Source organism: Anomaloglossus baeobatrachus, chromosome 2 (assembly GCF_048569485.1).
Source record: "Anomaloglossus baeobatrachus isolate aAnoBae1 chromosome 2, aAnoBae1.hap1, whole genome shotgun sequence".
Classification (NCBI taxonomy): Eukaryota; Metazoa; Chordata; class Amphibia; order Anura; family Aromobatidae; genus Anomaloglossus; species Anomaloglossus baeobatrachus.
This window is the reverse complement of record NC_134354.1, coordinates 149,423,275-149,447,310: the sequence shown is the minus strand read 5'-3', so window position 1 is coordinate 149,447,310 and position 24,036 is coordinate 149,423,275. Positions and strand designations below refer to the sequence as shown.

Genomic DNA, 24,036 nt, shown 5'->3' with positions numbered 1-24,036 from the left:
CGCCCAAGAGACAAAGGGAATAAAGCACAATCGAACCAATTTTTCCTTGATGTCGAGAAAATGTTGGGACAGATTAGATAGTTCTCCAGTCAAGGGACATCTAATATGTATGGACACAGTAAAGGGGGCTTTACACGGTAGCGATATCGGTACCGATATCCATCTTTTGTGCGACACGGGCATATCGCTGCCCTAATATCGCGCTTCCCCATCACACGGCTTACCTGCCCTGTGACGTCGCTCTGGCCAGCGATCCACCTCCTTTCTAAGGAGGCGGGTCGTGCGGCATCACAGCGACGTCACACGGCAGGCAGCCAATGGAAGCAGAGGGGCGGAGATGAGCGGGACGTAAACATCCCGCCCACCTCCTCCTTTCGCATTGCCGATGGAGGCAGGTAAGGAGATATTCCTCGCTCCTGCGGTGTCACACATAGTAATGTGTGCTGCCGCAGGAACGAGGAACAACATCGCTAATGAGAGGTAAACGATTTTTTGTTTTAGGATGACCTCTCCGCAGCAAACGATTTTGGCCGCTTTTGCGATCGTTTTAGGTCGCAGATAAGTGTCACACGCTGCAATATCGTTAATGACACCGGATGTGCGTCACTAACGACGTGACCCCGACGATAAAACATTAACGATATCGTAGCGTGTAAAGCCCCCTTAAGACTTTTGAAAGTCAATGTCCTCTGTGATGATCGATGCTGTGGATATAACAATGTACATAACGTTACCACTGATTGACACTTACGCTGTAATCGTCTTCTCTCGAGGTTCGGGGGGCAATCCTACTGTTAGCTGCTTTTGGTGTGAAAGGATGTCAGTACATGCCTGGTGAAATAAGATTTCAAGAATGACATCAAAATCTTGTATCTAATACCAGAAAATGGGGTTGTGAAAATTTATGATGACATACCTCTGCCAGAACTTCCACCCTCTTTCTCAATAACCCTGAGATGTAGCGGATGAGCCCCCATTCTCGATTGTGGCCTGCTTTGCCATACAGCTCACTCAGCAGGCAGCGTACGGTTACTCCACACTGCTCATTCAGATTTGTGTCCCAATCAAGGCCTCTATACACAAAAATAGTGAATGGGTTACGAGACATTTTCCGTATGGAAACAGAAGGTTTTAGAAGTATTTTTACACGTAGAGTTTCAGAGTAGTGCACACATGACCCGATTTAAAAAGGTTTTACAAGCTCAAGAGAAATTTTTGACAGTCACTCTATGTGACGGCAGACTGCCAAATTGTGACAGTTTGCATTGTGCATACAGTGAGGATATCCTTGTACTTCTAAAATACTGAGAGAAGTGGATTAAAACCTAGTGGACACGTGGCCCCAAGTATGCAAACAGAATAATTGTGGTCATATGACCTTCCACTCGTGCTGGACATAGAGGGGATTTATGACAGTTGCACACCCACAACTTGGTAATCTGCCTATCCTATACTGCAGACATTTCTCTTAAGCCCGAAAAAGCTTTATAAGGCCCTGTGCGCACTAGAAAAAGGATTTTTCTCAAGAAATTTCTTGAGCCTGAAAGATTAGCGCACTTGCGTTCAAAAACGCACCAATAACGCATTGAAAAACACATGCGTTTTTACCGCGTTCTTTCCACAGGTTGGTCCCTACGTTTTTTTACTATTATCTATGGCAAAAAACACAGGTACCGGCAGAAAAGAAGTGACATGCTCATTCTTTTTCTCAAGAAATTCTGCAGAAAGAATGTTCTTGGGAAAAAAAACGCAGTGTGCGCACAGCTAATTTTTTTTCTCCATAGCTTTTGCTGGGGAATGTCTGCAGAAAGGTTACAACCATTTTCTCAAGAAATTTCTGCAGCAAAAATGCAAAAAAAGCAAGTAAAAACGCAGTGTGCGCACAGGGCCTAACTTGATTCATGGACAAAGTCCTACAACAATCCTATTTTTTATGATGTATTAATTAGATAAGTGATAAAAAAAACCATGTGAAAGTTTGGCCTTAAGGCGGTGTCACACACAGCGACGACGACAACGACGTCGCTGCTACGTCACCATTTTCTGTGACGTTGCAGCGACGTCCCGTCGCTGTCGCTGTGTGTGACATCCAGCAACGAGCTGGCCCCTGCTGTGAGGTCGTTGCTGAATGTCCAGCTTCATTTTTTCGTCGTCGCTCTCCCGCTGTGACGCACAGATCGCTGTGTGTGACAGCGAGAGAGCGACGAAATTAAGCGAGCAGGGAGCAGGAGCCGGCATCTGGCAGCTGCGGAAAGCTGTAACCACTGTAAACATCGGGTAACCAAGGGAAGACCTTTCCCTGGTTACCCGATATTTACCTTCGTTACCAGCCTCCGCCGCTCTTGCTGCTAGTGCCGGCTCCTGCTCTGTGCACATGTAGCTGCAGTACGCATCGGGTAATTAACCCTATGTGTACTGTAGCTAGGAGAGCAAGGAGCCAGCGCTAAGCAGTGTGCGCGGCTCCCTGCTCTCTGCACTGTGATATGTAGCTGCAGTACACATCGGGTTAATTAACCCGATGTGTACTGTAGCTAGGAGAGCAAGGAGCCAGCGCTAAGCAGTGTGCGCGGCTCCCTGCTCTCTGCACTGTGACATGTAGCTGCAGTACACATCGGGTTAATTAACCCTATGTGTACTGTAGCTAGGAGAGCAAGGAGCCAGCGCTAAGCAGTGTGCGCGGCTCCCTGCTCTCTGCACTGTGATATGTAGCTGCAGTACACATCGGGTTAATTAACCCGATGTGTACTGTAGCTAGGAGAGCAAGGAGCCAGCGCTAAGCAGTGTGCGCGGCTCCCTGCTCTCTGCACTGTGACATGTAGCTGCAGTACACATCGGGTTAATTAACCCGATGTGTACTGTAGCTAGGAGAGCAAGGAGCCAGCGCTAAGCAGTGTGCGCGGCTCCCTGCTCTGCACATGTAGCGACGTAATAATCGCTGCTGCGTCGCTGTGTTTGACAGCTAAGCAGCGATCATAACAGCGACTTACAAGGTCGCTGCTACGTCACAGAAAATGGTGATGTAACAGCGATGTCGTTGTCGCTGTTGCTATGTGTGACACCAGCTTTAGGGACTCCACTGGTTGGTAACAACAATGGGGCTCCACAAGGATTTCTGTAAATTCAAATGTCTGAAATAGGAGAATCTGGAACATTTATCGGGAGCACCACACAGCTCTTATCCAAAGTGAGGACTTTAGGCTACCTGTTTTCGGTGCATGGTCCAAATTTGGAAGCCCCTTATAGCGTTTTTTTTTTTCTTCGGACAACTAGAAGGGATTGTTACTACATACAAAGACGTCCCCGTCACATCTGTCTGATGAACCAACTTTTCCATTTTTATATAAATAAGCAGTTTCTGACCAATATTTTTATAAGAAGAGGATACTGCCCTACCTCTTGTCCTCTCCGAACCACAATCAGATTGCCGCTCTACATACAGAGGCAGTCAGCCGTATATGTTAAGAGGGCAGGAATAATTGGGACACATATTCTAGATCCACATTTATCACAGGATGACTAATTTTACAAAAAGGCAAAATAAAATTGTAAAATGTAATTGGTCCTAATATAATGAAAATTAAACTGCCCGTCATTTTCTTAAGATTATACAGTACATAATTGTAATTAACTCTGAAGAACAATGAAATGATTCCAATGACAAGAATAATATCAGAAGCAATATGTCATCCTGCTGGCCATCAGTCCCAAAAAAACAGCAGTATTTTAACCATGTTGAGATTTGTACAAATCCATGCTGGATTGTGTAGATCAGGGGTGGGGAACCTCCGGCCCGCGGGCCGCATGCGGCCCGCCATGACCTTTTATGTGGCCCCCGGGCAGATTCCCGGGGGAGGCAGTGCTGGTGCTGTCACCGCAGTTTGCTGCCGCCGGCCCTTTAAATCCACACATTGCTGTTTGTGCTGCAATGTGTTCTCCCGTCGGCCAGTGCCAATTGTGGGCGGGTCCACAGCAGCCTCACAGCTTCCCTCGTTCTGTGCACGCCCCCTGCCCTCCGGAGATCAGTGCCTGCCTTCTCCTTCTGATGCAGTGTCCGGCTCCTGCACTCCGGTGATGTGAGTGCAATGCTGCTGTGAGTCCAGCGCCGATCCTCTGCTGCTATGCGCCCTGCCCAATGCTTGTGCCTCCCCACACCAGTTCTGTAAACCTTCTCCCCCAGAGTTGCATGAAACTCTCAGCGCAGTGTGGCCCCCAATATCCTGTGTGCACACCTCCCCCAGTCCTGTGTGCAGCCCCCCAATGTCCTGTGTGCAGCCCATCACCCAGTAGTCCTGTTTGCACCCCCCCAATCCTGTGTGCACCCCTCCCCCAGTCCTGTGTGCAGCCCCCCAATGTCCTGTGTGCACCCCCACACAATCCTATGTGCAGCCCATCACCCAGTCCTGTGTGCACCCCCCAGTCCTGTGTGCACCCCCCCAGTCCTGTGTGCACCCCCCCCAGTCCTGTGTGCACCCCCCCCCAGTCCTGTGTGCACCCCCCCAGTCCTGTGTGCACCCCCCCCCAGTCCTGTGTGCACCCCCCCCAGTCCTGTGTGCACCCCCCCCAGTCCTGTGTGCTTCCCCCCCAGTCCTGTGTGCACCCCCCCCAGTCCTGTGTGCTTCCCCCCCAGTCCTGTGTGCTGCCCCCCCCAGTCCTGTGTGCAGCCCCCCCCAGTCCTGTGTGCAGCCCCCCCCAGTCCTGTGTGCAGCCCCCCCCAGTCCTGTGTGCAGCCCCCCCCAGTCCTGTGTGCAGCCCCCCCCAGTCCTGTGTGCAGCCCCCCCCCAGTCCTGTGTGCAGCCCCCCCCCCAGTCCTGTGTGCAGCCCCCCCCCCCCAGTCCTGTGTGCAGCCCCCCCCAGTCCTGTGTGCAGCCCCCCCCCCGTCCTGTGTGCAGCCCCCCCCCAGTCCTGTGTGCAGCCCCCCCCAGTCCTGTGTGCAGCCCCCCCCCAGTCCTGTGTGCAGCCCCCCCCAGTCCTGTGTGCAGCCCCCCCCCAGTCCTGTGTGCAGCCCCCCCCAGTCCTGTGTGCAGCCCCCCCAGTCCTGTGTGCAGCCCCCCCCAGTCCTGTGTGCAGCCCCCCCAGTCGTGTGTACAGCCCCCCCCAGTGATGTCTGTGCCTCCCCCCCAGTGATGTCTGTGCCTCCCCCCCAGTGATGTCTGTGCCTCGCCCCCAGCCCCGCGTGTGGTGTCTGTGCCCCCAGCCCCGCGTGTGGTGTCTGTGCCCCCAGCCCCGCGTGTGGTGTCTGTGCCCCCAGCCCCGCGTGTGGTGTCTGTGCCCCCAGCCCCGCGTGTGGTGTCTGTGCCCCCAGCCCCGCGTGTGGTGTCTGTGCCCCCAGCCCCGCGTGTGGTGTCTGTGCCCCCAGCCCCGCGTGTGGTGTCTGTGCCCCCAGCCCCGCGTGTGGTGTCTGTGCCCCCAGCCCCGCGTGTGGTGTCTATGCCCCCAGCCCTGCGTGTGGTGTCTGTGCCCCCAGCCCCGCGTGTGGTGTCTGTGCCCCCAGCCCCATGCCCCCAGTTAATTAATTGCTTCATCCAATATAGCAGGGTCATTTAAACATTGATAATTTTGTGCGGCCCCCGAAGGTTGGTAGAAATTTCCAAATGGCCCCCGACAGAAAAAAGGTTCCCCACCCCTGGTGTAGATAAATAGCCCAGATTAGCCAAGTCATGGGACGCTACGTCAAGTAGTCGCTAGTCCTGAAACCATAGCATTTCAGCAGGACTTGGACATAGTAGGGAATCACAGAAACAGTAGGCGACAATGCTGTAAATGATGGATAACTGGTTTCCTGAAAAATCCCAAACTGATCCCCCCCGAGGAGTCAATCTCCTACTCACTTTATGACACACAATATGTAGAGGATATCTGCCTGGTCCTGAAGAGTTGGACAGTCTTTAAGTTGGTCCACTAGTTTTTCGCAGTCCACGTTACCATGTGAGTCTTTTGGCAAGTTTAATTCAGTCTCTCTTGTCTGGGAAAGGTACAATCATACTATAATGCAGAATTTGATGATGACCATTAATCAGAAGTACAAGTGAATATAATAAAATTTGTAATCTATCTTTAGAAAAATCAGCTTCTTTCTCCACGTATGAGCCACTTCTTCCCCTCTCCTAAACTTACAATTCACTCTGAAAAAAACTGCTCAAACCTGTCTCAGTCAAAGCATGACAGACAGAGCATAGTGAGGTATCAGGTGACACAACCTATTAAAATTCTATTAAGAGAGCAGGAGTGAGGAGCAGAGTGATACGCAGACAGGAGAACACACCAAGATCATGCAACAGCTCATAACTTAGCTTCTCCCAGAGTTGTAGGCACATCCACACTGCTCAGTACTGCTGAAGAATGGCTTCTGTGCTGCTGCTTTTATCAGTGTGCTACCAAAGGAAACAGGAGACCCTCTAAAACTGATACTTTACTATATGTATTAAATTCCAAGCAAACATACCACAAAATAGAAAAGTGGTGTGTAGATACTACACAAGGGTAATACGTGATCGATAAAGCGTGGGAGCAGCAGGGAGTGACTTGTTAATAAAGACATTAATTAATGTAGTTTATAAAATGGCGAGGGCCTCACCCTAGCCTCAAACTGCCTGACAACGGAGGTTAATTTACCCTAAATTTTGTGGCGCCCCCGTTCCTCGGCGGCTATCCCAGTTGCACCCTAACCTATCACTGATAGATCCCCCTCCACCAGACCTGTTAAAAGGGCAGGTATAAAACATCAACATACATGTACACACATATCGATATACTTCGTAGATTTTTAAGTATGTACATGTAATGTAAGAAATCACCATTAACAGATCAAATAGACCACATAATTGATTACTGGTGAAACAACTTAATAAATAGTGTCCCTAATGGCTCTTCTATATTTTCACAGGCTGACAGAATCCTGTGATATGTGTTGTGAATACATTTTCCAGTTTAGGGATCCCTCTCGTGGTCAGTGCTGGCGGTGCAGTTGACTTGTGGAATGAGAGCCAGACACCTGTGGAGGACTGGCAATCAGGTCTTTCAGATTGAGTAGTTTTCTCCTGTTACTTGCTGGTGCTCAATGGATGTCCTGTGTGCTAAGGACATTCTGAAACCAGCCCTTCTCTCTACCAGAACTCCTCTCAGATAAGTTGGTCTTTGTACCTCTGCTTAGTGTTTACACTATTTTGTAGTTTTTTTCTGTTTTGATACTAATGTTTGATTCCTATTTAGCCTATGTGGAGTTCTTGGTGGAATTGGATCATTCCCTGCTGGGAGTGTCTGTATACTTAGCTCCATGATTCTGCTATGTATTGCGTTTTTTCATGCTTGGTATTAATTTCAGTCCCTCATCTACATTAGTGTTTTTGGATCCCAGTAACATCAGAGTACTGATATAATGGGGGAGAGCCTGTGTGGGCTCAGGGTCTTTCCATATCAGGCGTGCTGAGATTTATTAGGGTTTTTACGGCTGCAGACAGTGCTCTTTCCTATAAAGATAGTTTGGGCCTCATCTTTGCTGAATCTGTTTTCTAGCTTTGTATTGTGTTTTCCTATATCATCGTAGTCTTTACATGTGGGGGGGCTATCTATATCTTTGGGGATTGCTCCGAGGCAGATTAGCTTTTCTTATATTTCTATCTGTAAGAATATTTAGTTCTCCGGCTGTGTCGTGACGACTAGGTCATCGTAGGCTCGTCCCACGGCAACTTCTAGTTGTGTGTCAGGATTAGGTCTGCAGTTCGTTAAGGTTCCAACCACTCTGGTTACTTTTTGGGTTTCTGCATTTTTTGATCCTCCTCGGTCACGGAATCATAACAGATATGCCTCACTAGGATTTATATTCATTCATTCATTCTTAGGCATCTTATTCAAATTGGAGACTGCTGGACAGGTGGCCTATATTGGGGGACAGTTCTAGTCCCTTGACTCCTGATGAACGCCAATCCCTCAGGGAAAAGCGTCGGGTCGGTGTAAATATGTGGGGCCTAAGGCCTGGATCATTCATCCTGGGATCACATTTTTCTGATAAGTATCCCTATTGGGGACATGCATTTGATAATTTTTGCAATGATCCTTGGTGGATTTATTATTACAACTTGGTAATACACCTTACTGTAATAATTGTTCTAATGTTGACCTGTGACCTAGGTCCCCATTAGGGTCACTATTCATTAATTTGTTTCACCAGTAATCAATTATGCGGTCTATTTGATCTGTTAATGGTGATTTCTTACATTACATGTACATACTTAATCTACTAAGTATACCGATATGTGTGTAGATGTATGTTGAGGTTTTTTACCTGCACTTTCTGAGGTCTGGTGGAGGGTGATCTATCAGTGATAGGTGAGAGTGCAACAAAGATAGCCGCCGGGGAACGAGGGCGCCACAAGATCTAGGGCGAATTAACCTCCGTTGTCAGGCAGGTTGAGGCTAGGGTGAGGCCCTCGCCATTTTTTGACTACATTAATTAATGTCTTCATTATAAAGTCACTCCCTGTTGCTCACACGCTTTATCTATCACGTATTACCCTTGTGTAGTATCTACAGTACACACCACTTTTCTATTTTGTGGTATGTTTGCTTGAGATTTTAATACATATAGTAAAGTATCAGTTTTAGGCCTCTGCCACACTCACGTGAAATTCACGCACGTGCCGAGAGACACGTATTTTCCCTGCGTGTTGCGTGCAGGTAAGTACGTGTCTCTGGTACGTGCGTGACACGTGTGTTCTACGTGTGCTATCCACGATAGCACACGTAGAACCGGTAATTATTATACTCACCTGGTCCTTCCTGATGTCCGCGCTGCTGTCCGTGGTGCTGATCCTCGGTCTCCAGCCCTCCCGTCTCCCCGCTGCTGCTGCTGCCAGGCAGTGAAGTGAATATTCTATGAGATTAATGAGCGGCGGTCGGCAGCAAGAGGCAGCAGCGGCAGAGACAGGAGGGCTGGAGAAGGTGAGTTAATGTTTTGTTTTTTTTTCAATGACATGTGTGTTTTCTCCGGCGCGTGTCACACGGGACCGCATCCACACTACACCCGTGTGGTGCGGGTACGGGCCGTGTGACACCCGTGCTGCCGGTGAAAAAACGGACATGTCAGCGCTTTCAAAAACGCACACACGTACAAACGCACACGGACACACGTTCCGTGTGGTTTTACGTGTGTGTGCCTGCTACAATAGGGTAGCATTGGTTAAAGTGTCTCCGTGCCGCCGGTACGTGTAAAAAATGACAAACACGTGCCGGAGGCACGGATGTGTGGCGCAGGCCTTAGAGGTTTTTTGGTTTTTGGTCTGTCTACACTATACCTCTGGTACTCTGAGTACATTCTGGTTTTAACAAAGGAAAGAAGGAATCCCTCGTGTGTGTATATAGGAGAGATTATAGCAGCTACTGTCTGACGGCTAGGAAACATTTACATATTTTTCTACATCTTCCTTCTTTACACGGCTTAAAGCTACTTTTAAAGGGGTCATCCAAGAGTCCAAGACTATAATAAAAATAAAATAAACACTATAGAATAAATTGTTAAGTAATGCCTTCACATATTGGTGCGGTCTGGTTTTTTACATGAACTATATACAAACATTATATTTTACGTTAGTAGACATTTCCTACTCTTGTCCATTTTGCAGGTGAAAAAACAGCCTCCGTGTGTCGTCCAAAGACCAAATGGTGTTTTATGCTTGAGAAATATCCACTAGTTTTCTTTTCTTTTCTTTTTATACTTTTTCCGTACAAGAAAACATGCAACATCCATATTTTTACGGCTAAATATAAAGTCATGCGCAGCATATCAGGGACACGTTCGTACCTTAGGCTTGTGTGCTTGAGGAACTTCTAACAGATTTAAAGACTTTCGGTGACCACTTAAATTCTTAGCGGGCAGAAACAAAGATGAATCTGAAGTGACAGAATTTTACATATCACTCTACAGAAATAAATAGACATCTAGATAGCCGGGATTTTTTAGTGTTATGGCCACAACTAGAATATGTCAGAACAATATAACAGGGACATGCAGGCCTTATGGGACCCCTATCTGTTCCAACCTACCTTTAGTATGTCATCTGTATGGCAATGTGCAGAGAACTGCAGCACAGCTCCTTTCAATTAGATTGGACTGAGCTCTAGGTTCCGGCACAGTGGAAAACCAGGAAAAACCGCAAAGAGCCATAGTGTATATAAAACACTTCATGCTCTTGGTATCTTTTGCCTTCTGCCAGTTTTTATTCTTACTGAATCTTCAAAACAGCACAGAAATGCTCGTACAACATGAAAAAAAAAATCTTCAAAAATGCATGTAAAAAGGCCTTTAAAAATTCTTGGAATTTTATTTAATGAATTTTAAAACGTAGTTTCATACATGTATGTAAAGGAGCCCTTAACCCCTTCAGCCCCCGGGCACTTTCCGTTTTTGCGTTTTTGTTTTTTGCTCCTTTTCTTCCGAGAGCCGTAACTTTTTTATTTTTCCGTCAGTCTTACCATATAAGGGCTTGTTTTTTGTGGGACGAGTTGTACTTTTAAATGAAACCATAAGTTTTACCATATTGTATACTGAAAAACAGCAAAAAAATTCCAAGTGTGTAAAAACTGCAAAAGAAGTGTGATCGCACAATAGTTTTTGGGATGTTTTATTCACCATGTTCTCTACAGTATATGGTAAAACTGATATGTGGGTGTGATGCCTGAGGTCGGTGCGAGTTTGTAGACACCAAACATCTATAGGTTTACTTGTATCTAAAAGGTTAAAAAAAATTCACAAGCTTGTCCAATAAAAGTGGCGTACGTCACTGCGCCGTTTTCCGAAACTCGTAGCGCTCTCATTTTTTGGGATCTATGGCTCAGTGATGATTTATTTTTTGCGTCTCGAGCTGACATTTTTAATGGTACCATTTTTGCGCAGATGCTACGTTTTGATCGCCTGTTATTGCATTTTGCGTAAAACTTCCGGCGACCAAAAAAACGTAATTTTGGCTTTTGGAATTTTTTTGCCGCTACGCCGTTTACCAATCAGATTAATTGATTTTATATTTTGATAGATCGGGCATTTCTGAACGCGGCGATACCAAATATGTATATATTTATTTATTTTTTTAACCCTTTAATTTTCAATGGGGTGAAAGGGGGGTGATTTGAACTTTTAGGTTTTGTTTTTTTTTTTATTTTTTAAAACTTTTTTTTAATTTATTTATTTATTTTTATTTTAATTTCTCTAGTCCCCCTAGGGGGCTATAGCGATCAATAATCCGATCGCTCTTCCCTATCTGCTGATCATGGCTATACAGCTGTAAACAGCAGCTGTAATCAGCACTTCCTGATTCATTCGGCTGTGGGCCGAGTGAAACAAAAAGTGACTCGTCATAGCTACAGGCGTCATCACATGACCCTGTGCTACTATGGCAACCACCGAAAGTCACGTGATCACGCAAGTGACTTCCGGTGGGGGCGGCGGTAAGTGAAAATCATGGCCGCGCGCATATACATCTCGCTGCCAGACTTTGGCAGCGACATGTAAGGGGTTAAATGTTGCGAGTGGAAGCGATTCCACTCGTAACATACAGGCACATGTCAGCTGTTGAAAAACAGCTGATATGTGCGCGGATCGCCGCAACCTGCCCGCGGCAGGGGGCGGGGCTTAACGTCACATGCTCCATGACGGATAGATCCGTCAAGGGTCGTGAAGGGGTTAATTAACCTCCTAGAAGAAAGTATTTAAACAAAAATACATTTAAAGTGGCCGTCCTGTATTTTACAACCCTCTATTAAGGAGCATGGGGTATGGAAAAAAAATGATACGCACCGCTCCTCCATTGCATCCCATACCAGTGTGCTGGGATCAACATCCAGCCGGAGAGTCACCAGTGCTTCAGCAATCAGCAGCCAATCAATAGTGTTTCTTTCATGCAGACTAAATGCTAACACTGCAGCTGATCAACGGCCACTGATTGGCTGCAGCGCTAACTTGACACTTGCCCAGATGTTGATCACCGCAGCACACTCTCAGGGTGGAATCACATGTGCAAACTATTGTAGAGCTTTTTGACACTGTCCAGTTCAATTGAATGTAAATTGCAAGGATCCATGTACCTTGCCCTCAGAGCAAACTCATTTAGATTCTGTATTTACTGACATCACCCGCAGCTAATTTTCTTTATTTTCTTTTTCACTGCTGGGAAAGCAGGATCTTTTCAATATTAGTCCACTCTATGATATCGCCGAGAGCAGAAAGTAAATCAGTGCGTGGCATAAGAATGATGGCTGTCGTTACAGAATTTTGAGATCTTTTTTAACATTGATACAACAAGAAATTGTAAGATTCATTGCAAACACAAGTACAGCTTTCTTGTAAGCCTACTTACTAGGTATTTCCAGGCCCTTTGCTTTTGCCATTATGGAGAGTATATCACGGGTGGAATGGAGAGCACTGAATGTTTGGTACTGATCGGAGGTAGTGGAGGTGGGAGGTAAGTGCGTCGTAGAGGCCACGCTCTGCTGCAAGTGGTTTATGTACTGATCAAGTTCATCCAGTGCGTCATCTGAAAAAAAACAGCAAATGATAAAGGTATCTCAGATATAAACGGGGCCATTGTATCAACTGTGCAGCTACAAATCATTAAAGGGGTTATCCAGCTTATTTTGCTTTTTTTTATTATTTCATTATTGGGCTACATTGGGGCAGGTAAGTAGATGGTGACTACTTACCTGCCCTGCTGTCAGCCCCTCTCCCCCGGCTCAGAGCGGTCATGTGCCCAATCCTGCTGTGATTTTGCAGCTTCCTGTGATGTCATGTCGACAGGGGCAGGACCTTGTTGATGGGTATCACAGCCAACAGCATGTTGCCGCCCTACTGCTTAGTTATTGGGCAGGTAGAGTGAATTGAGTCACCGCCCCCCACACTTCCCCCGTCCCCTCCCACACATTACGTAGTCTCCCTCCCCCCCCCCCCGTGTGCAGCTACGTGCTATGCCAGCTGAATCACAGTGACCATCGCTGTGCTAGACGTGTTGCCATTCAATAAGGGGCAAGGAACAGGGGTGGCCCACTCACTATCGGGGACACCGTCAGCGCTGTTTGCTCCACGGTGTCCCCAGCTCTGTCTCCCTCCTCCCCCATGCGCTGTCTCTCCTTAGTAAGTGATGAGTGCAGTGTTCTTAGTTCCTGGCTTCGAAATACTAATAAGCCAGGAGCAAAGACCAGGGACCTCTCCTGACACCTCACATCAGCAGTACTGATCTCCTGCATCTCTGGTACACCGCACAGCAGTAATGACCTGCGTTCATATCGCAGGGGGAGAAGATAGAACATGTGGGAGAGAGCACAGGAGGGTAGAGAGAGAGAGAGTGAGTGAGTATGTGAGGGGAAGAGATATCACGGGAGGTGGAGTGCCGTGTGGGACAGTGCAAAGCCCTGTGTGGGGGGGTTGCAGAGCCTTGTGTGGTGGGGTGCAGAGCACCATGTGGTGGGGTGCAGAGCACCATATGGTGGGGTGCAGAGCACCATGTGGTGGGGTGCAGAGCACCATGTGGGGCTGTTATTTCCAATTCTATAGTGATGAGAGGTCAGTGCTGGGTAGAATACTGACAGCCAACGAGTGTGCAGCAGGCGGGCAGAGGGCTGGGCTGGAAACTGAGGCCGGGCGGTGCCAGCTCTGACTGTGACGTTCGGCATAGGAAGATTTCATGTTTGGTTGAGCTGCAGGTAAATAAAGTGGCTGCAGAGAATAAAGGGATAATTCAAGAGGAATAAAAGTTAGAAAACAAAAAAAAATGAAGGAGTTTTTAAAGATGACAATACAGCACAGATTAGCGTAAAAAAAATTTGAGTTTATTTCGGACAACTCATTTAATTATTGCACAAAAAATGAAAAATTGTCTGAGTCTGAGAGGGTTAAAGAACATTCTCAATTCCAGCTGCATGCACAATGTCACTGGCTACTCTTCTGAAATATCCCAGCATTCCCTGCTTCTTACCATTTTCACTGTTGTCCCCTTGAAATCCTCCTAGTTCATACTCATAGTCATTGTCTGGACTATAATAGCCTTCACTATTTTCTTCCAAAAGCTTTTCATCACAGTCGGCATCCAAAAAACTTAGGTGAGTGAAAAATGATGTTGTAAGAAATTCGGATAATAAGCCTTGTTTCACTCTAAAAAGATAAAGTAATAGATTAGGTCACAGAAGTTATATATTATGTATGTGACAATGCATCTCACTTTAAAGAAGTCTTTTGGTATCTGGTATTTGGTATCTGCAGTGTGCTTTAAACACAAACAAATTGCAGATCATTATGAACAGTATATTTAAAGGGAAATTGTCACCAGGTTTTTGCTACCTTATCTGATAGGAGCATAATGTAGAGAAAGAGACCCTAATTCCAGCGATGTATCACTTTGTGTAATCGCTGCAGCAGTTGTGGCACAATGAGAGTTCTTATATGTAGCAGATCTCAGAAAGCGAATCTCGCCCACACCATAGTTTTCTGTATACAATGTATAGTGTCAGTTAGCTGCTAATCACTGCTTGGGGCGTGGTTGGACCAGAATTCATGGGAGACGTAGTCCTGGTAGAGATAATCTCCTGCTGATAAAACACTCATTGTACTGAAACAAGAGCACACAGCCTAATAAGTGACACATCCCTGAAATCAGTGTCTCAGCCCCTACCTAATGCTGCTGCTCTCAGATTACATAGCAAAAACCTGCTGACTTTTAAATGTGTAATATTAACCATGATTTATTTTTTTTTTGTCCAGACATCATCTAAGTATCTTACAGGACATTTACCCCAACCAAGATCTATATTTTTTAGAAACTATAAGGCTATGTGCGCACGTAGCGTTCTGTCCCTGCAGAAATTTCTGCAGCGATTTGAACAGCACACGTGCGCTTCAAATCGCTGCAGAAAGAAAAAAAAAAAGCCGATTCCATGCGCTCTGAGTTCAACCCCTCCCATAGACAGAGCGGGGGATCCATGCAGAGCGCACGGAACAAGTGACATGTCACTTCTTAGAACACGCGCTTCGGGCAGCAGCCGAAGCGCTGCGCTCCAATACGCCACGTGCGCACGTCTCCTGCATAATCTTCATAGATTATGGTGGGGACGCAGGACGCATGCAGTTACGCTGCGGTGCAGATCGCAGCGTAACTGCATGCAAATACGCAACGTGCACACATAGCTTAAGGGTATTAGTACAGGAAATCTTCAGAAAATGTCAGTTGGCTCTGTGCACATGTAGGAGGTAGGCGAATAGTGCCGTCTCCTACGAAGACGGTATAAATGTGTATTGTAGGTGTAAAGGTAGAGGTAGGATGTAGCACAGCCAAACGGGCATGCCATTCAGCTCCATCTAGTGGTCATCGCTGGTATGGATTAGATAGTGAGGAAATGTATACGTTTATATGTTGTAAATACTGTGTATAGTATGTACTGGTCCCTTGTGCTGTGTTCGTCAGGAGATGTAGTACAGGGCCAGGTATAAAAGTAGGGTTAAGTGGAACTAGGGAACAAGTTGCAGGAGGAGGATGGGAGGAGTAGGTAGTTAGCATAAGAGTTAGAATAGGGAACACAGAAGGTAGACTAAGAGGGTTGCCAAAGAGATGTAGAAAGGTGGGAAAAGTAAGCAAAGGGTTACAGCATGAGTGCAGAAAGAATTTAGTCAGTTAAAGCGGCAGGAACTGTGAGAGCTAAGGAGGACTCCGTGCTAGGGTCTGCCTTACCTGGGGGTATCCCCCATATGTGTCAAGACCTCGCCCCAAGGACAGGAGGTCTGAGTGAGACACGGTAGCCGCAGAGGAATGGATACGGGGGAAGATAATGTTTAGAACTTAGTTGCTGGAGGAACGTACCCAGGGCAAGTTGGTGAGAGCAATTGGGTTTTCCCCCCGAGGACGAAGGACACAGCACAGGGGTCCTAGGGACCGAAGGCAGAAAAAAAAGAGCATACGACAAAGAGGTTCCAGTTGATTGCATCAGAGACTTTTGTGTGTTTATTGCCACCTACACTAACCCCTGTCTAAGGCGAGAAGTCCGCAAGGAGAGATGAAGGCGACACTGAAGGTAATAGCTGGAACCTACGGTCCCACCAGGAACCGGACATGAACATTTATTTTTATAGAAGTCAGGGGAAGCAAGGCTGGCCATCACACGGCTCACCTCTTCAAGTTGCGCTGCAAGCAGGGCAAGCCTGCGTGTCCTGGGCCTATGGGCTTAAAGAAGAAAAAATGGCAAGCTGCAGAACGTGTGTGACTGAAGTTAAAGAAGATGGCCGCTGCCGCATGGAGGCAAAGACTGTCCCATCGTGGGTGTATACGTTGCGTGGGAGTGCGAAGTTGTGTCCGGCCTCAGGGAGGGCCAAAGGCTGAAGAACCTCCCTGGAAGGTGCAGCCTGTAACAGAGACTTGCCCTCCAAAGAGGAAGCTGCAGCCATATTGAAAGCAGAGTGTGACGAAGATGGATGTCCGCCCTACCCCCTACGGAGTCCAAGAAGGCCGTGGGATTAGCCTACGTACCTGCAAACGCGGACGTCATGCGTGGGAGGAGAAAGAGTGGGAAGGAGACCTGCTGCCTCAACGACTGGGGGGACTGCAGCAGTGGCTGTCTGATCTAGCCTTGTGCAAGGAGACGGGGCCATTTGGTTACCTCATGGCGGAAGAACCCGGAGAGTCCGATCTAAAGCCCGCTGCCTTGGTGACTCCCCGGGGACAGGGAGAAAGATCTCGGCTGAAGCCAGCCATCGCTGAACAACTTTGAGAAATTTTGTAGCAGACACTGGGCTTAAATTCTCCAAATGCTCCTCAAAAAATCAAAACTCCCCAAAATCTTGAAGATTCCATTCCAAAAACTCAACACAAAATGATTGTGTGCAGATACCATAGAGGGATATTTTACTGACCTTATGGGGTTTTCAACAGATATCAGATTCCCTACACTGAATAATGATGGTATATTGATTAGTTATAGTAAGAATATCTGTACCAGCTTTAGGTCTCCTGACCCAAACTCAACAGCCTCATATGAGTCAGGAGACCCATGTCTGGTCCAGCTATTGCATATGGATCCGTGGACTGTGAATATCAGACACATGAAACCAGCCTTAAGTATCCTTCACATGATCATACTTTGGTCAGTATTCTGCACGTAAAACAAAACCAGGAGTAGGTCCAAAACATGGAGGTACAAATCTTTCCAATATACTTTCTCTGTAGGCTCCACTCCAGGTTTTGGCTTACTAATAGTGATGCACAGTGACCACAATACTGTTAAATGAATGAAGCCCAACAGGATTCGGACTATTAATATCACTAGCTGGATGTCTAGAATAAAAGATACTGATGAAATGAAACAGCACTAATCGACTGAATAGGTGAGCATTGTCTTTCAGGTTGCTGCATTTTACCTATCTCTATCGACTCTGTTCTGGAGGAATCTGATCAGCAGCAGGATGTTATAGAGCAGGAGGAGCTGATCAGATTGATTTATGTTTTGGTGGGAAAAGTTTTAGTAAAACCTGCAATTCATTTATTGAAATACCTGGTGTTTGTATTGATGAGTCCAGTGGGCGGGCCTATTCAGTGATGGGCAGTCTTCTCTGTATGACTGTGCATGCAGGAGTAGTGGTCAGTAACTATCAAGCCCCGCCCCCTGGACTCATACACATACAAACAGCAGGGAATTCAATGAAAAAAATATAAGTTATACTGAATCTTCTCCAACAAACCTACATGATCATTTTCTATTTTTCTGTTCTGCAGGTTAATAGTGTTATTGGACACGATAGGCTCCCTCTAATATTTTCCTACTGACATCTGCAGCATTTTCATAGGCAGTGATGACCAGATCCAGAACTTATTTCTGAGTTCAAAAAAAGCACAAATGTAAAGTGTCATTGGAAAAAAACCCTCTACCTATAAATGAGCTGGGCAACTCATTTTCTATTACATTCAGTTTATATTCAGATAATATATTACGTACCTTGCTCCTCCAAGATATCCATCTTCAAGTTTTCGAATTGTAGAGAGAACAGCCGGATCTATGTCTGTACCATCCTCATCTGAAATACAAAGTTTGTGAATATCTAGTTGTAATGTGATAGAGTAACACAGAATAACCAAATGTCTGCAATATGGTTATATTTACACAGTATCACTATGCCAAACCAAAAAGATAGCTTGCCATGTCTGCTCTCTGAAATCTTTTAAAGGGAATTTGTCAGCAGCGTTTTGCTACCTTATCTGAGAGCAGCATGATGTAGGCAAAAAGATCCTGAATCCAATGATGTATCACTTAGATTGCTGGGTGCAGGCGTTCTGACACAATCAGAATTTTTAGATTTAGTCATGCAGCAGAGCTGAGAGAGCTGCCCCCGCCCACACTAGGCTCTTTATTAAGATTGTACATTCACAGTGAGGTGCCAATCAGAGGAGGGGGCTGCCATGTGCGTGAGACCATAGTTCAGCAATAATAAGGGTCCTGCTGCTTAAACAAACATAGCACGTGAACAACAAAGCGGACTGTGACAAGACAGGCATCCCTGAATTTTCTGTGTCAACCCTTGCAGCATGCTGGCTTCAGCTTACATAGCAAAAACCTGCCGATATATTCCCTTTAGGTCATGTGCACAAGCTGCAGATTTGGTGTAGAACATTTGTGCTCCTTCTGGCAGAAAACGCATAAAAAAACACCCCAAAAAAATGCGTGCATTTTTTAATGGAAGTGTGGAAGAGCTAAATAATGCAGGAAAAAAAAAACGCACGAACAATTGACATGCTGCAGATGATTTTCTGCACCAAATCTGCAAGTAAAATATAAGTACCTTGCACACAGCACTTCAGAAATCCCATGGAGTTTCGTAGAACAGCTGGCATAAAGATAAACATGTAGATTTGGGCAACAATCTGTACCAAATCTGCATAAAAAACCCACACTGTGCGCACAAGGCCTTAAGTTGCTTCAGTTTTTAAATTTTCATTTATTCTTTAAGAAATCCAGACTGGTATTTCTGCATCTTACAGCCTTTAGGGTATCTTCACAGAGGATGGACACACAGACGAAATCTGCTGTGTATTATCACAATACCAATGTTGTGGATGAGATTTTATGAATTCTCACCCATGCGTTGTGTTAGTGACCCAGCACAGCGGAGTTAATTGCTGCAGCCTATCAATCTGTGCAGTGGATTTTCACCGTGGATATTCCACTTTGCAATAGGATGTCCCCTTAACAACAAGCCTAAGTAAGAATAGTGGAGAAACCTTTTAATACCTGATCACAGTGTATCTGAATCCTCATGTGATCTACCTGCCAATAAAGTGCTGTAGAAAGAAGTGTTAATTACTTAGCATGGAGTGAGTGATGGGGAAGGTGAGCGTCGGTCTTCCGGTCATTCTCCAGCATGACGTCAGGTATGCCAGCTCGGTCCTGAGCATCTCAACAATCATCTTGCTGTCCAAAGCCAGGTAGAAGTGGTGCTGATCAGTAAACTAGGTGGAGAAAGTCCAGAGATCTTGGAAGTTAATGTATGTTTAAGTACAAGTTTTGTTTTAATTTATCATGTTTAAAAATTAAGGTGAACCTGTCAGGTACAATATGCACCCCTGAACCACGAGCAGTTCTGGGTACATATTACTAATCCCTGCCTAACCGTCCCTGTATCTAGTATCATACATAAAGAGATCCTTAGAAAAACCACATACCTGTAAAAATGGGAAAATGACCTAAACTGTACGTTCACACCGGATCAATGGCGGGCATCCTTCTCAATTATTGGAAAACAATCTAAATGTGCTAACCCCATAGAAAATGCAAGGAAATGATTATATAGGTGGTATCTCACCCCCTATAGAATATCTAAAATGTTCCATAATTCCCCGGACACATGCTGGAGATGTGGAGACCCCAGCGCAGACATGTTACACATATGGTGGAATTGTAGTAATATTAGACGTCTCTGGGAAGCAATAAATCATTTAATAGCTCAGATTTTTAATGCACCAATAATGCTAACCACACAGCAATAAGAAAAAATAGAAAAAATAATTGCTTCATCTAATAATAACATATCGCAACTTCATAAAAAATGGAACAATTGCTTGTCTTCCCGTTTAAATACTATTAAATAACTTTGTAGATTATATATATATATATATATATATATATATATATATATATATATATATATATATATATATATATATATATATACAGTTAGGTCCAGAAATATTTGGACAGTGACACAAGTTTTGTTATTTTAGCTGTTTACAAAAACATGTTCAGAAATACAATTATATATATAATATGGGCTGAAAGTGCACACTCCCAGCTGCAATATGAGAGTTTTCACATCCAAATCGGAGAAAGGGTTTAGGAATCATAGCTCTGTAATGCATAGCCTCCTCTTTTTCAAGGGACCAAAAGTAATTGGACAAGGGACTGTAAGGGCTGCAATTAACTCTGAAGGCGTCTCCCTCGTTAACCTGTAATCAATGAAGTAGTTAAAAGGTCTGGGGTTGATTACAGGTGTGTGGTTTTGCATTTGGAAGCTGTTGCTGTGACCAGACAACATGCGGTCTAAGGAACTCTCAATTGAAGTGAAGCAGAACATCCTGAGGCTGAAAAAAAAAGAAAAAATCCATCAGAGAGATAGCAGACATGCTTGGAGTAGCAAAATCAACAGTCGGGTACATTCTGAGAAAAAAGGAATTGACTCTTGAGCTTGGGAACTCAAAAAGGCCTGGGCGTCCACGGATGACAACAGTGGTGGATGATCGCCGCATACTTTCTTTGGTGAAGAAGAACCCGTTCACAACATCAACTGAAGTCCAGAACACTCTCAGTGAAGTAGGTGCATCTGTCTCTAAGTCAACAGTAAAAAGAAGACTCCATGAAAGTAAATACAAAGGGTTCACATCTAGATGCAAACCATTCATCAATTCCAAAAATAGACAGGCCAGAGTTAAATTTGCTGAAAAACACCTCATGAAGCCAGCTCAGTTCTGGAAAAGTATTCTATGGACAGATGAGACAAAGATCAAACTGTACCAGAATGATGGGAAGAAAAAACTTTGGAGAAGAAAGGGAACAGCACATGATCAAAGGCACACCACATCCTCTGTAAAACATGGTGGAGGCAACGTGATGGCATGGGCATGCATGGCTTTCAATGGCACTGGGTCACTTGTGTTTATTGATGACATAACAGCAGACAAGAGTAGCCGGATGAATTCTGAAGTGTACCGGGATATATTTTCAGCCCAGATTCAGCCAAATGCCGCAAAGTTGATCGGACGGCGCTTCATAGTACAGATGGACAATGACCCCAAGCATACAGCCAAAGCTACCCAGGAGTTCATGAGTGCTAAAAAGTGGAACATTCTGCAATGGCCAAGTCAATCACCAGATCTTAACCCAATTGAGCATGCATTTCACTTGCTCAAATCCAGACTTAAGACGGAAAGACCCACAAACAAGCAAGACCTGAAGGCTGCGGCTGTAAAGGCCTGGCAAAGCATTAAGAAGGAGGAAACCCAGCGTTTGGTGATGTCCATATGGGTTCCAGACTTAAGGCAGTGATTGCCTCCAAAGGATTCGCAACAAAATATTGAAAATAAAAATATTTTGTTTGGGTTGGTTTATTTGTCCAATTACTTTTGACCTCCTAAAATGTGGAGTGTTTGTAAAGAAGGGAATTTTGTTTACTTACCGTAAATTCCTTTTCTTCTAGCTCCTATTGGGAGACCCAGACAATTGGGTGTATAGCTTCTGCCTCCGGAGGCCACACAAAGTATTACACTAAAAAGTGTAACCCCTCCCCTCTGCCTATACACCCTCCCGTGCCTCACGGGCTCCTCAGTTTTGGTGCAAAAGCAGGAAGGAGGAAACTTATAATTGGTTTAAGGTAAATTCAATCCGAAGGATGTTCGGAGAACTGAAAACCATGAAACAATTGAACATGAACAACATGTGTACACAAAAGAACAACTAGCCCGAAGGGAACAGGGGCGGGTGCTGGGTCTCCCAATAGGAGCTAGAAGAAAAGGAATTTACGGTAAGTAAACAAAATTCCCTTCTTCTTTGTCGCTCCATTGGGAGACCCAGACAATTGGGACGTCCAAAAGCAGTCCCTGGGTGGGTAAAAGAATACCTCTATAACAAGAGCCGACACGACTCCCTCTTACAGGTGGGCCACCGCCGCCTGAAGGACCTGCCTACCTAGACTGGCATCTGCCGAAACATAGGCATGCACTTGATAGTGCTTTGTGAAAGTGTGCAGACTAGACCACGTAGCTGCCTGACACACCTGCTGCGCCGTCGCCCGGTGCCGCAATGCCCAGGACGCCCCTACGGCTCTGGTAGAATGGGCTTTCAGCCCCGAAGGAATCGGAAGCCCCGAAGAACGGTAAGCTTCAAGAATCGGTTCCTTGATCCACCGAGCCAAGGTTGACCTGGAAGCTTGCGAACCCTTACGCTGACCAGCCACAAGGACAAAAAGCGCATCTGAACGGCGCATGGGCGCTGTGCGAGACACGTAGAAACGGAGTGCTCTCACTAAATCTAATGAGTGCAAATCCTTTTCAAAGCGGTGAATTGGATTAGGGCAAAATGAAGGTAAGGTGATATCCTGATTGAGATGAAAAGGCGATACCACCTTAGGGAGAAATTCCGGAACAGGACGGAGAACCACCTTATCCTGGTGAAAAACCAGGAAGGGGGCTTTGCATGACAGTGCTGCAAGCTCTGACACTCTACGGAGAGAAGTAACTGCTACTAGAAATGCCACCTTCTGCGAAAGACGTGATAAGGAGACATCACGCAGCGGCTCAAAAGGCGGTTTCTGAAGAGCCGTCAGCACCGTGTTAAGGTCCCAGGGTTCAAGCGGGTGCTTGTAAGGTGGGACTATGTGGCAAACTCCCTGCAGGAACGTGCGGACCTGCGGAAGCTTGGCCAGGCGCTTTTGAAAGAATATTGAAAGTGCCGATACTTGCCCTTTGAGAGAACTAAGTGACAACCCCTTATCCATTCCGGATTGAAGGAAGGAAAGAAAAGTGGGTAAGGCAAAAGGCCAGGGAGAAAGACCTTTATCAGAACACCAGGACAAGAAAATCCGCCAAGTCCTGTGATAGATCTTGGCGGACGTCGGTTTCCTGGCCTGTCTCATAGTGGCAATGACATCCTGAGACAGCCCTGAAGCCGCTAGGAGCCAGGACTCAATGGCCACACAGTCAGGTTGAGGGCCGCAGAATTCAGATGGAAAAACGGCCCTTGCGACAGCAAGTCTGGGCGGTCTGGCAGCGCCCACGGCTGACCCACCGTGAGATGCCACAGATCCGGGTACCATGACCGCCTCGGCCAGTCTGGAGCGACGAGAATGGCGCGACGGCAGTCGGACCTGATCTTGCGTAGTACTCTGGGCAGCATTGCCAGAGGAGGAAATACATAAGGCAGTCGAAACTGCGACCAATCCTGAACTAGTGCGTCCGCCGCCAGAGCTGTGTGATCCTGAGATCGTGCCATGAAGGTCGGGACCTTGTTGTTGTGCCGTGACGCCATGAGATCGACGTCCGGCGTTCCCCAGCGGCGACAGATCTCTCGAAACACCTCTGGGTGCAGGGACCATTCCCCCGCCTCCATGCCCTGACGACTGAGAAAATCTGCTTCCCAGTTTTCTACGCCCTGTATGTGAACTGCTGAGATGGTGGATGCTGTGGCTTCCACCCACTGCAGAATTCGCCGGACTTCTTGGAAGGCTTGACGACTCTGCGTGCCGCCCTGGTGGTTGATGTATGCGACGGCAGTGGCGTTGTCCGACTGGATACGGATCTGCCTGCCCTCCAGCAGCTGCTGGAAAGCCACTAGGGCCAGATACACTGCCCTTATCTCCAGGACATTGATCTGAAGGGAAGACTATCGGAGTCCAGGTTCCCTGAGCCCTGTGATGAAGGAACACCGCTCCCCACCCTGACAGGCTCGCGTCCGTGGTGACCACAGCCCAGGTTGGGGGCAGGAAGGATTTTCCCTGTGAAAGAGAAGTGGGAAGGAGCCACCACTGAAGGGACG

At 46.3% G+C, this 24,036-nt stretch overlaps 1 protein-coding gene across 4 annotated transcripts in view; it reads right to left on the bottom strand.

Moving 5' to 3' along the window:
• PHKA2 (phosphorylase kinase regulatory subunit alpha 2) overlaps positions 1-24,036 on the bottom strand; it is a 162,928-nt gene that overhangs the window by 70,210 nt on the left and 68,682 nt on the right. For all 4 annotated transcript variants that reach the window (XM_075335438.1, XM_075335439.1, XM_075335442.1 and 1 more), the window contains 8 exons: positions 19,319-19,463; positions 17,956-18,034; positions 13,956-14,131; positions 12,345-12,521; positions 9,797-9,885; positions 5,829-5,962; positions 917-1,073; positions 752-831 (listed from right to left, as the gene is read on the bottom strand). In XM_075335438.1, the coding sequence (XP_075191553.1) occupies positions 752-831; positions 917-1,073; positions 5,829-5,962; positions 9,797-9,885; positions 12,345-12,521; positions 13,956-14,131; positions 17,956-18,034; positions 19,319-19,463 (1,037 nt within the window). The remainder of the gene's footprint in view (positions 1-751; positions 832-916; positions 1,074-5,828; positions 5,963-9,796; positions 9,886-12,344; positions 12,522-13,955; positions 14,132-17,955; positions 18,035-19,318; positions 19,464-24,036) is intronic.